Consider the following 15162-nt stretch of genomic DNA (forward strand, 5'->3'; position numbering starts at 1 on the left):
TCCATAAGTCTGGTGACACAGAGACGTTGTGGTCCATAAGTCTGGTGACACAGAGGCGTTGTGGTCCATAAGTCTGGTGACAGAGACGTTGTGGTCCATAAGTCTGGTGACACAGAGGCGTTGTGGTCCATAAGTCTGGTGACACAGAGGCGTTGTGGTCCATAAGTCTGGTGATACAGAGGCGTTGAGGTCCATAAGTCTGGTGACAGAGGCGTTGTGGTCCATAAGTCTATGGGCTGTGTTGAGTCTATGGCAGTGTTGAGTCCATGGGTAGTGCTGAATCTATTGGCAGTGTTGAGTCTATGGGCAATGTTGAGTCTATGGTAGTGTTGAGTCTATGGTAGTGTTGAGTCTGTGGGTGGTAGTGTTGAGTCTATGGGTGGTAGTGTTGAGTCTATGGTAGTGTTGTGTCTATGGTAGTGTTGAGTCTATGGGTGGTAGTGTTGTGTCTATGGTAGTGTTGAGTCTATGGGTAGTGTTGAGTCTATGGTAGTGTTGAGTCTATGGTAGTGTTGAGTCTATGGTAGTGTTGAGTCTATGGGTGGTAGTGTTGTGTCTATGGTAGTGTTGAGTCTACAGTGAGGGAAAAAAGTATTTGATCCCCTGCTGATTTTGTACGTTAGCCCCATGACAAAGAAATGATCAGTCTATAATTTTAATTGTAGGTTTATTTGAACAGTGAGAGACAGAATAACAACAAAATCCAGAAAAACGCTTCGCTACGTGGCCACGAGTGACGGTGAAATATGAAGAAGGGGCGACCCTGAAGCGTGAAGGTCAGGAATCTTCTCCGGGTGCTCCTCCTCCCACGTTTGCAGGCGCCTATCACCGTCATCACAGCATCCCAATGGCAGTATTCTCGACACGAATATCTCGAGACTCAAGGAGGCTATTCTGGACAAATTCATTCGCGTTATTCTTATTATTATTGTAATCCTCATGTGTGTATGTTGAACTTCTTTCGCACAGTACGTAGCAAACCTTGCTATACATCCTAAATAGAAGAGTCATCCTATGCAGAGGCCGGTGCCTGCCAATAAATGTATAATTTCCACCCTCAAGCTCAGATGAGAGCCGTCAAATGTATATTTGACAATGGTGACACTTTGATTTGTGTTTCTGGATAAGGTTAACATATAGGTTGCATTTTGCATTCAAACAGATGCTTATACAGGAATACAGCTTCTGACCTTCAAGTGTGCATAGCGTTAATTTTATTTAAGCCGAGATGCCATTCATTAATGTGAATGGAAATAAGCTCAAATATATGTTTTATGAAAGTATACCACATTGATGAAATGTATGGTGTGCATTATTGAAGGTCTGTGAACTTTCTAACAGTTTTCCCAGGAAGTGAAGAAACTTGTCAAGCATTTCTAAAACACTTTATATAAACAAGGTTAATGTTTTAATGGTATCTGTGAAAGCAGAGGATGGAGCTCTTTTTTCATCAGCGGAGTACGGTGCCCACACTCCTCTTACACAGCAACTCTTTGAGTTATGGATCACGCAGAGATCGTAAAACTCTGCACGCCCGACTTGCAGGGCAGCACTGTGGTGTCTGTAAGAGCATTCATTTTTATCTATGCACGTAGTCTTCAGTCTCGGTGGTGCTTTCCTGGGTAAATATTCTAATGAAATATGGATGATGAACGTTAGCAACTGCTCAATCTGCTGTGTGTGTATATTTACATTTCTGCTCTAATTTGATGCGTGAGAAGGGGAGATCCATTTTTCACTTAATGGGAACCAGTCTCCCCGAAAAAAGACTGCAGTATAGTGGTTGTACAAATATACTTACAGCTTTGTTGAACAGCACCACTCACCTTCATTACAGTGGAGATAACCCATGTATATCAGTTCACCAACATTGATCTGTTGTTCACACATTACTAAGGTTGTGGTTATGGTGGTGGAAACAGAAAAATGCATTTGTGGGGGCTACCGTCCCCCGCCATCACCGAATTGTCGGGGCCGTTGGCCCCCGACTCCCCCGTTAAATTCATACCACTACCACAACTGCAACACCCGTTGTATGATTATGCCCGTGGGTACCCGTGTACCTCACGGCGCAGCTCTACTCACGCGGTAACCACCGCCAGCAGCATCGCGTGCTTGAATTGTGTAATCTTGTTTCATTTACCTTCGCAGCCGGTCGGAAGCAACTAATTAGGTCGCGCTGCGCAATTCCCGGCACGCGCGGCGCGTGCCGTGAGCGCCGCTGCTCCTGCACGTCCCCGTACTGGCGCGGGCGAAGTGCAACCAGTACCACACAATGCAGAGGCTCACCACACCACGCACGAGTGCATTTAATGATCGAAGGACCCGTACTTTTATTCCCAGGGCGATAGCACGTTGCTGCTGCCCCGGCATGCGCGTCAAGCCCCGAGTGGACTCACCCGTGCGAGCGTAAACACGTGGGTAAAATTAATCACTCACGCGCAAACAAAAGAATCACCGCGGGCAGGCTCGCCACACCACGCACCGCCCCTCCGTACTCACAGAGACAACACGATGCGGTTTATACCCTACGGACGGTTTATTCCCCACGAATAAACGAACTAGACTGTGCGTGTCAGTACGGACCAGCAGGACAGGTCTAACCTATCTCGCTACTGCCTGATACTTAATCGACCTGTCTGCCCTCTATTTTCTCTCCCCGTGCTTCCCCAAAGCGTCCCTTTTTATCCTCCTTTCAAAGCCCTCGCACCGCCCATCCGCGGTGCATCACGGGTCAGGCCGTTAATCCGCGGTGCATCATGGGTAGGGCCGTTAATCCGCGGTGCATCATGGGTAGGGCCGTTAATTCGCGGTGCATCATAGGTAGGGCCGTTAATCCACGGTGCATCATGGGTAGAGACGCTAACCCGCGGTGCACCATGGGTAGAGACGCTTAACCCGCGCTGCCCCGCTCCCCACCTGTCTGCTGGTCCGCGTGTGTCCTAGGCATCTCCTCACTGCAGTTCTCAGCGAGTTCTCCATGGTCATTTAATTCTAAGTTAAGCCACGGCGCCGCAGTGCCATTTGGCCTGGGGGGGGGGGGTGCCTGCCAATTCCCTAACCCTGAGAAACCGTGGAGCACCCCCACGAGGGGGCCTCTCAGGTAACAACTCAGGGCAGGTGCCCCCCCCCCCTCCCCATGAGGCCCTACTTGAGTGTGTGTGTGTTTAGGTGGGGGGGGGGGGCAGGGGAAGTGCTGTGATGGGAGCCAGGTGGCTTCTCGGTCGCAGCAGCACAGCGACTGCCCCGGTTTCGACGGAGCGGCTTCTCTGTTGTGGCACCACAATGGCAATTGTCATCCCGGCCGAGGGCCGCCTGACAGCGAGGGACATCTGTCGCTTCATTACTGAGAACTTCCCCTTCTATCAGAACAATGACAAGAAGCGGGGAAACTCTGTCCGTCGCTGCCTCACGTTTGAAGACTGCTTCGTTAAAGTGCCCAGAAGGCCGGGCCGGCCGGGCAGAAGCAATCACTGGGTCGTGGACCCGGCGGCTGCGAACATCTTTGATGACGGCTCGTATCAGCGCAGGAGGAAGAGGTTCAAACGGTGCGGTGTGGTGTGGGGTGAGTGGGCGAATGACTGGATGGGTAGGTGAGTGGGTGGGTAGGTGAGTGGGTAGGTGAGTGGGTGGGTGAGTGGGTGGGTAGGTGAGTGGATGGGTAGGTGTGTGGGCGAATGACAGGGTGGGTAGGTGAGTGGATGGGTAGGTGAGTGGGCGAATGACTGGGTAGGTAGGTGAGTGGATGGGTAGGTGAGTGGGTGGGTAGGTGAGTGGGTGGGTAGGTGAGTGAGTGGGTAGGTGAGTGAGTGGGTAGGTGAGTGAGTGGGTAGGTAGGTGAGTGGGTGGGTAGATGAGTGGGTGGGTAGGTGAGTGAGTGGGCGAATGACTGGATGGGTAGATGAGTGGGTGGGTTGGTAGGTGAGTAGGTGGGTAGGTGAGTGGGTGGGTAGGTGAGTGGGTGGGTAGGTGAGTGGGCGAATGACTGGATGGGTAGATGAGTGGCTGGGTAGGTGAGTGGGTAAGTGAGTGAAAGGGTGGGTGAATCGGTTGGTGGGTGAGTGGGAGGGTGGGTGTGGATGTGTACTGTGATGCATCTGCCAATTGCCTCAAGTCAGTCAACCCATGGCATCTGGGTCTGTCCCGTGACCTGTCAGCGAACTTGGCCTAAGCTCCGTGGTGATCTCACGGGTGGTCGGGGCATTTAAACTGGAGCATGATGTGTTTATTTTGCTCCCCATAGAATGTGGAGATTTTACGTGGTAACAACTTCTTTAAACACCACCGAGGCGTCGTTAAGCGTCTCTTTCAAACCGTGATAGTTTGCGAACGGTAGTTTCCCTTATCTCCAGATATATAAAAGGCAAAGTTGTGATTATGTGTGTCTGTTCAAAATGTTTAGCGTACTTCCCGACATGCAACAAACTTTAAATTTGCCATGTGGGTACTTTCCAGACTGTACACCGTGCAAACATTATAAAAATACACTTTTAGCTTCTATTTTAGGGGGGGGGGGGGAGCTCAATAATGCATTTATTTTTTGCACGGCAAGTGAGCTGTGACATCAAATCTGTCACGTGACCCGCGCACGTGGAAGCGTAACGCATTGTAGTGTAGCGGTTAGCGTTGTCTGTGTGTCTGTGTGTGTGTCTGTGTGTGTCTGTGTGTGTCTGTGTGTGTCTGTGTGTGTGTCTGTGTGTGGCTGTGTGTGTGTCTGTGTGTGTCTGTGTGTGGGGGGGGGAGCGGTAGTGTAGTGGTTAGCGCTACGCTGCGCTACGAACCCGGCGACCCGAGTTCGATTCCCGCTCACGGCCACCACCGGTGACGATTATTTCAACCGGTCCTGGGCCTCCCCTAGGTCGACTCAGCCTCAAACGTGTAAATGTTGTGGTGTGAACATCGGGAGACAAAGGCGGCCGGACGTGGTGAATCCAAGTCCCGGGCGAAGCCGGGTAGTTAAAGCTCGTGCTGTTATATTCACAATCAGATGTTTTTATTTCGACTCGAGGAAAATCGGTGAAATCAGAAGCCAACGATAGGCCCCAGTTGTGGGCCCTTCTTAACCTGGTAACAAAATAATATTCTTAATCAGTGATGTCCTCACCTAAGCGTGTGAGACGAGACGGACGCACAAGACTCTAGTCTCCCTTTGCTGTACATCACTCACAGAGCACCACAGCGCCCCCCCCCCCCCCCACCAGATCCACAACAGCGTTCGCCCTGCAAGACTAAGGCAGCTTCTCCCTGCCTCAGCTGGACCATCAACAACGGCAACATTTGTGTCAACAACAGCAGCAACAGCTAACTTGGCGCCTTTATCATTACGTCTTCAGCACGGCAGCAGCAGCAGCACGGAACAACTTCAGGGCATGACTCAGTCGCAACTCGCGTTTAAAATCGTCACGCAAGACGGCTCTCCGCGAGACGTCGCGGGCACACGGCGAGTTACTTTTTTCCCCGAATAAAACTCGGGACAACGTGAATGCGTGGAAACGAGAAACGATGTCGGAACGCAACGGGGCATCGCAAATCGTAAAGATTTTTGCGAGAGCGAGAAAGAAAAGCTTCCTTCTAGATGTCGCCGCCGCGCGCCAACGACGGCACCAGCGCGAGCAGAAGCGCCGTGGGCCAAGCGGCACCGGGGCAGCAAGACGCCTTGCTGGTGGCGGACGCCCGCCCCGCTGACGTCGTCACCACTGACGTCGTCGCCGCTGCTGATGACGCCATCGCCGCTGCAAAGGGGCAAGCGGAGAAACGAGACGTCAGTCGCCATCGCTACGATGAGAGCGATGTACGAGTACCGGGGGGGCCTCCTATAACCCTCCGCCTCCTCCTCCATTTCCACCACCACCAACAACACCAACACCACCAACACCACCAACACCAACACCACCACCAACATCACCACCAACACCACCACCAACATCACCACCAACACCACCAACATCACCACCAACACCACCAACACCACCACCAACATCACCACCAACACCACCAACACCACCAACATCACCACCAACACCACCACCAACACCACCAACACCACCACCAACACCACCACCAACACCACCAACACCACCAACACCAACACCACCAACACCAACACCACCAACACCACTAACACCACCACCGCCACCACCTCCTAGGGGATGGAAGATTTGTTGGAGGTTGTTGGTAGTTGAGACTGAAACCTCTTCCTCACTTGTTCACTCAGCCACTCACCCACCCACCCAATCACTCATTCAGAGAGACGATCCATCACACTACGTTTAAAACTATTTGGTAAATTAAAACGCCGACTGTCACATCATTGACGTCAGGTGCCCGATTGTAACTCCTCTGCGGTGAGCGGTGGACCACCACCACCACCACCGCCACCCGCGTGTCAACAACGCTCTTTGCCAAAACAGCAAACCCCTGCCCAGAGTTGCGATGCTGAGAATCGTTTTATTGTCAAAGCGTTATTTTATCTCCGTTTGACCGCAAATTGGTTGACTGCCCTCGATGTGTGCACCTCCATGAGTCCATGGGAGCCTTTAACATTTAAGTCTATGGGAGCCTTTAACATAGAAGTCTATGGGAGCCATTTAACATTGAAGTCTATGGGAGCCTTTAACATTGAAGTCTATGGGAGACTTTAACATTGAAGTCTATGGGAGCCTTTAACATTGAAGTCTATGGGAGCCTTTAACAGTGAAGTCTATGGGAGCCTTTAACATTGAAGTCTATGGGAGCCTTTAACATTGAAGTCTATGGGAGCCTTTAACATTGAAGTCTATGGAAGCCTTTAACATTGAAGTCTACGGGAGCCTTTAACATTGAAGTCTACGGGAGCCTTTAACATTGAAGTCTACGGGAGCCTTTAACATTGAAGTCTACGGGAGCCTTTAACATTGAAGTCTGTGGGAGCCTTTAACATTGAAGTCTGTGGGAGCCTTTAACATTGAAGTCTATGGGAGCCTGTAACATTGAAGTCTATGGGAGCCTTTAACATTGAAGTCTATGGGAGTCTTTAACATTGAAGTCTATGGGAGCCTTTAACATTGAAGTCTATGGGAGCCTTTAACATTGAATCCAAGCATGAATGGAGCAAGCACTTGGGAACCCGAGCAGCCAATGGAGATTCACGGGGTGGCCAGAAACCAAGTTTTTTTAAAACCCAGGACTTTCCGCGCCGCCGATCTCATTGGGCTGACCACGGCCATTTGCATCGTCAGGGTGGTCAGACGATCCAAGCCGCCGCCCTACCGCGTACCTGGCGAGGTAGCTAACAGCTCGTCGTCGTCATCCTCGCCCTCATCAGCACCGCCGTCACGGCCGCTACCGGCGTTGGGGGCCGATGGCGAGGACGTAGAGGCCTCCTTGCCATCGTCCTGGCCCTCCTCCTCGTCCTCCTCCTTCTCGTCCTCCTCCTCGTCCTCCTCCTCGTCTCCCTCCTCGTCCTCCTCCTCGTCCTCCTCGTCCTCGTCCTCCTCCTCGTCCTCCTCCTCACCGCCCGGCGCCACTGTGGGGGTGGTTGTGGGGGTGATGGTGGTGGTAGTTAATGGTGGCGGTGGCGGGTGTAGCGGTCTACACCGCGCTACACCGCGCTACGAACCCTGCGAACCCGAGTTCGATTCCCGCTCACGGCCACCAACACGCGGTGACGATTATCTGAACCGGTCTTGGGCCTCCCCTAAGTCGACTCGGCCTCAAACGAGCACCCGGCGCGGTGTGTGGCGAACATCGCCAGCACCGGGGAGACAAAGGCGGTCGGGCGTGGCGCCGGCCACCCGCCCCCTCGTGCGCCGTGCCGGCCTTCACAGGCGCCGCTCGCTAACGGCGCTCGCCCCCGCGGCCTGTTGAGGCTACACGGCGGGGGATCTTCGTCTTCGACGGCGGCGGTTAATGGCTCGGCGCCGGATCGGAGAGGGATTCCGGCCGGCGGGTTTGTTGCCGGCGGCGACTTTGCTCACCTTCGACGGAGAGGTGCGCCCGCAGCTGGTCGCTGTTCAGGTTGTTGGTGGCGAAGCAGGTGTAAGTGTCCGTGTCCTCGCGCCGCAAGTCCAGGATGCGAAGGGTGCCGTTCTCGAAGATCTGGAAGCGCTCGCCCTTAACTTTCAAGCTCCGGTAGTTCCTGAACCTGGCGGTGCGCGGGAAGGCGTGGGGGGGGGCAGGCGGGGGGCAGGTGGGGGGCGTGAACCGTTGCGGTTTGACGGCGATGCCGTCGGGGGTTTTGAGATCCGGGGTCGGCGGCTTCGGGAGACGCGGAGGCGAACGTCCCGGGGGACGTTGGAGCGGCGAGGTTCACGCGGCCCTCCGCCGCGTTGAGTGCCCTTCTCTCGCTCTCTCGCTCTGAGCCACATCCGCGTGGCGGCCATCGACAGTCGCCCAACCCCGCCCCCGCACGCGCGAAATTATAAATGTTAGCCTATGGGAGCCTTTAACATTGAAGCCTATTGGAGTCTTTAACATTAATGTCTATGGGAACCTTTAACATTGAAGTCTATGGGAGTCTTTAACATTGAAGTCTATGGGAGTCTTTAACATTGAAGTCTATGGGAGTCTTTAACATTAATGTCTATGGGAGCCTTTAACATTGAAGTATATGGGAGCCTTTAACATTGAAGTCTATGGGAGTGTTCTATGTTGAACTTCTTTCGCTCCGTACGTGGCCAGCCATGCAAACCCGCTGGCGGCATTCACAAAACAGACTCAGCTCCCGTACCTCTTATTAGCACGGTTGGCCATGTAGGGTGCGAAAGAAGTTCAGGGCACGTACAGCCCTCGCGACAGGGAGCGTCGAGGCGCGATGACGGCATGCCGAATGAACGAGGAGCCTCTTCGTCGTCAGGGCTGTCGTTTGCGACATGGCCGGGTAGCTTCTGAAAAATAGTTGCACGGCTCGGTGGGCATGAGGCGGTGAAATAAACAAAAAGAGTCTCCAGCGAACGGAGAGCGAGAGGAGAGGCGGAGCGGGATGGACGCTCAGGCGCGGCGTTCGGTCTCACCACAGGATGGTGGCGGGCGGCCACACCGAGCACTCCATGTACACCGCCTCTCCCTCTCTCGCCCTGTACATCCTGTCTGGCTCCGTCAGCATCGACGGGGGGCTGGCTGTGTGAGGCGGTGGTGGGGGGGGCAGAGACAGCGAGCGGGCAGAGGTCGCTCCCGAGGGTGGTGGGGGGGGTCGCTCCGGGCCGAGCAAGTACTTGCAGTGCTGCACCTTAACAAACTGCGTACTCAACTGGGCCCTGTACGTGTGTGTGTGTGATGTCGCAACCGTGCACCTTTCCGTCGTGTGTCCGGAGGTTGCTGCTTTGCTGCATACACCTGATGTGAGCTTCTTTGGTACCGTACGTGGCCAAAGATGATAACCGCAGCTGCGGGCGAAAATACAGCAGAGTGTTAGTAGGGTCTCTGTGTGAGTAGTGTGTGGGTCTCTGTGTGAGTAGTGTGTGTGTCTCTCTGTGTGAGTAGTCTGTGGGTCTCTCTGTGAGTAGTGTGTGGGTCTCTCTGTGAGTAGTGTGTGGGTCTCTCTGTGAGTAGTCTGTGGGTCTCTGAGTGAGTAGTGTATGGGTCTCTGTGTGAGTAGTGTGTGGGTCTCTGTGTGAGACCCACAGATACCCACACACTACTCACAGAGAGACCCACACACTACTCACACAGAGACCCACACACTACTCACACAGATACCCACACACTACTCACACAGAGACCCACACACTACTCACACAGATACCCACACACTACTCACACAGAGACCCACACACTACTCAAACAAATACCCACAAGTGTTTCGAGTACTCGGCCCCGCTTGAACGTCGAAGTGCTTCGTTGAAGCTATCATTTGCAAGAGCCGGGGCGCTTCTGAAAAAAAAAAGAGCCACGAAGCTCAGTGGGCATTGCCTGGTGAAGTCAAAAGAGTCGAGTTTAGTCGATGGCCTTTAGTGGGAGTAGCGTTGAGAGGGGGCATCGTCTCAAGTGGGGTAGCGGCGCTGTTTGCTACTCACGGTCAAGGGGCAGGGTGAAGGGGTTGTGACGGTCGCCCAGCACAACGACCAGCAAGGCCACTAAACGGGTGGTGGTGTGGAAAGTCTCCATGGGGGGGGGGGGGGTGGCAGATGGTCGGCCTGGCGGCTTCCTTCACTTGGCTAGGAGGGGTGAAGGGGAGGGAGTAGGAGGAGCAGTGGGAATGATATTTATTTAGACTGCAAGAGGAGGAATCCAAAGCGCTATGAAGCTCTTTTTTCACAGATGTCCAGCTGTGGCGCTGGGTCAGAAACATGACAACAAACACAAAACAAAAACACGGCGTGAGTGCAGAGTTACAGGAAGAGTAAAACAAATCACTTTAAAAAAATATATATACTAATAAAACTAACCAATGTTTAATCTTGCCACGCGAAGCACACCACCGTGCTACATAGCTCTTTTTAAGAAGAGACATTGGCCCATAAACGGTGGGCTGATATCAAGTGGACATTCAGGGCAAAATACTCTAAACGCGTGGCGTTTCTGAATGTGGAGGGGAAAAAACCGGAGGACTCTGGGAGAGAAATCCACGCGGCCGCGGGGCGCGAGAAACGTCAACTCCAAAGATAGAGCAGGGAGTGTCAGGGTCGGTATCAAACCCCACGACCTCCTGTACACCAGGTGACAACCATGCCGGGTTAAAGACCTCCTCCTTCACAACGGGACAATTGGATGCATGCCTAAGGCTCCCTCACTGATGGACACGTTCCTCCTGTGTTGAGCAAAATGTTTAGGTTCTCATCGTTTCGCAGAGGCTGCATTTTTTGCCACCGCAGAAAACGAACGTTGGGGGAAACGCCTCCTCGCATCGGACTCTTTGTTTTTTTTTGCTGAAGTCACGTAGGTAAAAAAAAAAATCTATAAAATAAATAAATGAAAAAAACAACTCAATTAAAATCACGACGTTTCGGAGGCAGCAGCACAAGCTTCCGTCTTGAGGTGGAAACCGTCACAGCAAAATTGCTGCATCAGGTGAAGAGAACTCTAAGACACCCGAGATTGTATACAGGTTAAGGGGGGGGGATAAGAAGGGCCGTGGGGGGGGGGCTAAGTTAAGCCACCTTCTGTTATGCTGCAGGGGGTTGGGGACGGAGAGATGGCCGTGTGCAGGTTGAAGAGCGTTACACACGTGAACCAGAGGCAGGAGGCAGTAGTTAAGCTGACAAACTGGTTACCTTGCAGAGTATACTGCTGTAAACTATAAGGCTGCTAAAGTTTAACTTGGGTTTAACTTGATTTTTTTTTACCTCCGCGGCTTTACCGAAAAAAATCCAAAGAGTATGAATCCTTGCACATCACGAAAGCTTCAAATCTAGCGCCTCACATCGTGTTAGTTTGGCACCGATGTTCGTGCTGATGTTTTAAACTAGATCAATAAAACAACATTGATTACAGCCCCAGCTCAGGTTTTTTCCCATCAATGAAACAGCCCCTGAAGTGAGAGCACCTCCCAGGGTATAAACCAACACTGCCGCACATCTGTCCAAGAGCTGTGTAATAAAAACAATTGAGTTGAAAAAAATGTCAAACCGACAGGGAAAGGGGCTCCTGGCAAGTGTGACCGCCAGCCAGGTTGATGTATTGGTAATGAGAATGTGCAATTTTTTTTGTCCTTGGAAACACGGACTATGAATAAAACGAGATATTCTTAGCTCTTTCAGTAAAGTCACGTTGAAGGGAAACAATAAAATAATAAAATATATAAAACAATAAAAATTCTCACGACGTTTCGACCATAACACACCGGTCGTCATCAGGTCGAAACGTCGTGAGAATTTTTTTTGTTTTATATATATTTTATTGTTTTATTGTTTCCCTTCAACTCTGACTTTACCGAAAGAGCTAAGAATATGAATTACCGCAGTCACGAAAGCTTCAAATCAAAATTTAAAACGAGATACTCGCAGAGTTTACGCTTCTGAATGTGCACTTGTTCAAGCAATTCACTCGGCCTAAGAGGCAGACGCACGGTAAATTATTGGGCGGCACTTTGTAAGCTCCTAAGGTAGACAAAGCGAGCTTGAACGCGACGCGCTCTAGTGAAGTCTTTTGAGCGACGCATAGTTCATAGTTGATTTATTTGGTATAGCCCTGTGAGCCATTCGGCTCTTGAATCGGGTGCAACCGCAACAAACAAAAAACATGAACAAGAAAACATCTTAAAGTGATTATGTGACTGTGCAAACAGAAAATACAGGAAAAAATATCAAAATATCCCTGAAATAGCACCGTACACCAACGCTGTGTGCAAAAATCCCAGTGGGATACAAGTCAAATAACAACAACCACAAGACAACTAAGATTAAAGCCATCAGTCTAACTCCGTACTACAATAAACAAAAACATGGCCAAAACAAAAAAACTTTTCGAAATCACCAAAATAAAAGCCATAAATCCAATGTAACAGTGATCATAGGGACTGTGACCGAATTTTTAACAATAAACTACATAAATAAATTATAACACCAAAATCTAGAGCCATAATTTAGGCCACTGAATAGCAGTGGCAGCTAGGGTTGTACAACTCCTCTAGAGCACATTGACACGCGTGCATTGCAAATAATTCAAGTTTAAAACACGCAGCAAAGATTCGTTACAGAAGCCTAGCGGCAGCCTTCAGGCATCCTTTGGAAGCTTGCTAACCCACAACATAACCTAGAGACCATCTTCCAGGTCTCTATGGAGACCATCCCATGACAGCGGCATCTGTAGCCGGCCAAAGTGCCGCCTCGGCCGGCTGGGCAATCTAGCCGAGACCGGTGACACTCCCGGAATAGGCCTCAACGCGGCACTCACCAGCGCAACGCTGCGTAGGTGTCTGGGGAGGGGGTCTTGAGCTATATCCTCCTTCGTGGTGAGGTTACAAACAAAACAATGTCCTCGTGTGGTCGTGGTGGAGGAGGAGATTCGACGTTCCGTGCCTCGAATCATGGGCAGGCGACTCGGCGGGGCTGTTATCACGTGAGGCCTTAGCAGGGTGCTTTTATAAATCGTAGTGCGGATAGGCGAACACGCAGTGCGAGCGAGGCTCAGATTCTGTAGAATTGATAAACACTGCCCATAGACTCAGCACTGCCCATAGACTCAACACTGCCCATAGACTCAGCACTGCCCATAGACTCAACACTGCCCATAGACTCAGCACTGCCCGTAGGCTCAACACTGCCCATAGCCTCAACACTGCCCATAGACTCAACACTGCCCCATAGACTCACCACTGTGATCTCTACATTGGGTCAAACTTAACATCTCTTAATGTTCGACAGCTTGTGCACCAGATCTTATTTATTCACGATGTACTTACAAAAAATTCCGCAGACTACCTACTGGATCTCCTCTCTGTTTCAAAGAACAAATTTGACCTCAGGTATTCGCTCATTTACCAGCTTCACATTCCCATTGCCGTACAAAAACTGGAGGAAGGGCCTTTGCTATTCATGACCCCAGGGTCTGGAATGCTATTGCCAATAAACTGCAACTTGAATCACTACCTATGAGATCTTCACTCAAAACTGCTCTAGAGGAGTTGTACACCCCTAGCTGCCACTGCAATTCAGTGGCCTAAAATATGGTTCTAGATTTTGGTGTTATAATTTATTTATGTAGTTTATTGTAAAAAAAATCGGTCACACTCCCTATGATCACTGTTACATTGCATTTATGGCTTTTATTTTCGTGATTTCGAAAAGTTTTTTTTGGTTTTGGCCATGTTAATGTTTATTGTAGTACGGAGTTAGACTGACGGCCTTAATCTTAGTTGTATTGTGGTTGTTGTTGTTATTTAACTTGCATCCCACTGGGATTTTTGCACACAGAGTTGGTGTACGGTGCTATTTCAGGAATATTTTGATATTTTTTTCCTGTATTTTCTGTTTGCACAGTCACATAATCACTTTAAGATGTGTTCTTGTTCATGTTTTTTGTTTGTTGCGGTTGCACCCGATTCAAGAGCCGAATAGCTCACAGGGCTATACAAAATAAATGAACTAATGAACTAAAATGAACTTATATCGAAAGGCACATTAACATAATGTTTTCATACACCAAATGTATTTATTTATTTACGGAGAAGCTCATTGTGGGAGGAGCGTGTCCCGTTTCCCGGAAGGGGCGTCATGTCACCTGCTGCCGCGTGACGTCACGAGGTAACAGGAAGCTATCGCTTCCTGCACTGAAATCCGAGGTGAGAAGTTCTCATTGCGATTGTGGTTGTTGTGGTGGTGGTTGTGGTGGTTGTTGTTGTTTACCAAGGTAGAGCCTCTCTCTCTCAGGGATGTCAGTTGAGTAGCAGCGAGCATGGGAATCGATGGCCAGGTTGGAACTTTACAACGCGGGGCCTAGCCACGCGGGGCCTTGCCTCCTGCTCTCGCCTGATTGCATTCACTTTAATAATCTCGCTTAAGTTTAATTTGTCTTCACCCGGCTCGCCACTTTGTAACTTTGTTTTATTGTAAATATTCACGCAGTTTTTATTTTCTTTTGTTAGCAGGCCAAGCCCGCTTGAGCTGCTATACCGCTCTTGTTATCAGAAGCGACCTGCCCACAACAACACAAGGTGAGGCTTTGTCAACGTGTGTGAATGTTTTGACTTAAAACTTTGGTGACTGCAGGAATTAATATTCTTGGTTCTTTCGGTAAAGTCACGTAGATAGAAAATAAAATAACAATATAATAAAAATGAAAAATATTAAATAAAGCAAAAAAACCCACGTTTTGATTGCAACACAAGTGGTCTTTATTTAATTTGATTGTATTATCTGTTATTGTTATTTCCTATCTACGTAACTTTACCGAAAGAACCAAGAATACGTGTCAATAGAAATAGGTTTTACCCTTTTAACTGGCACAAAAACTGACACCTTTATTCAAGGCGTCATGTTTGCAATAACCACAACACAAGCAGGCAAAATGCAAACAAAAGAGACAACTCTGATAATAATATTGGCACTGTCCTTGAATTTGATTGGTCCACACCCGAGACGGCTTTTCTTAGAGCCCAGTCTCCACTGGTGTTGGACCAGAAGACGCCAAAAGGCGTACAACTCAAAAACAGCGCACTCTCAGAGTATTGAGGGCTCGGGGTGAGCATTTACATTATGAAACCTTTGCCAGTAACAAGATATTGAAATAGGTTTTACCCTTTTGTTT

General features: G+C 50.1%; 1 protein-coding gene across 4 annotated transcripts; it reads right to left on the reverse strand.

Annotated features, from left to right (window-relative positions):
• Positions 1 to 4971: 4971 nt before the first annotated feature.
• LOC142918159 (uncharacterized) lies at positions 4972 to 13019 on the reverse strand. 4 transcript variants are annotated; one of them, XM_076062264.1, is made up of 8 exons: positions 12811 to 13019; positions 9993 to 10133; positions 9772 to 9849; positions 9270 to 9362; positions 8991 to 9096; positions 7956 to 8122; positions 7256 to 7504; positions 4972 to 5732 (listed from the first exon to the last, which is right to left on the reverse strand). In XM_076062264.1, exons 2-8 carry the CDS (start codon positions 10081 to 10083, stop codon positions 5572 to 5574), a joined length of 945 nt encoding a protein of 314 aa, XP_075918379.1. In that variant the 5' UTR covers positions 10084 to 10133; positions 12811 to 13019; the 3' UTR covers positions 4972 to 5571. The 4 variants fall into 4 exon arrangements, with proteins under 4 accessions (XP_075918379.1, XP_075918380.1, XP_075918381.1 ...); XM_076062265.1 differs by lacking the exon at positions 9993 to 10133; XM_076062266.1 differs by lacking the exons at positions 9772 to 9849; positions 9993 to 10133 and having other exon boundaries at positions 12811 to 13018.
• Between the last annotated feature and the right edge of the window lie 2143 nt (positions 13020 to 15162).

The sequence above is a fragment of the Petromyzon marinus genome, unplaced genomic scaffold (genome assembly GCF_048934315.1).
Source record: "Petromyzon marinus isolate PM22_M1 ecotype Great Lakes invasive population unplaced genomic scaffold, UKy_Petmar_22M1.pri1.0 PM_G_Scaffold_56, whole genome shotgun sequence".
In the NCBI taxonomy this organism is placed as follows: domain Eukaryota; kingdom Metazoa; phylum Chordata; class Hyperoartia; order Petromyzontiformes; family Petromyzontidae; genus Petromyzon; species Petromyzon marinus.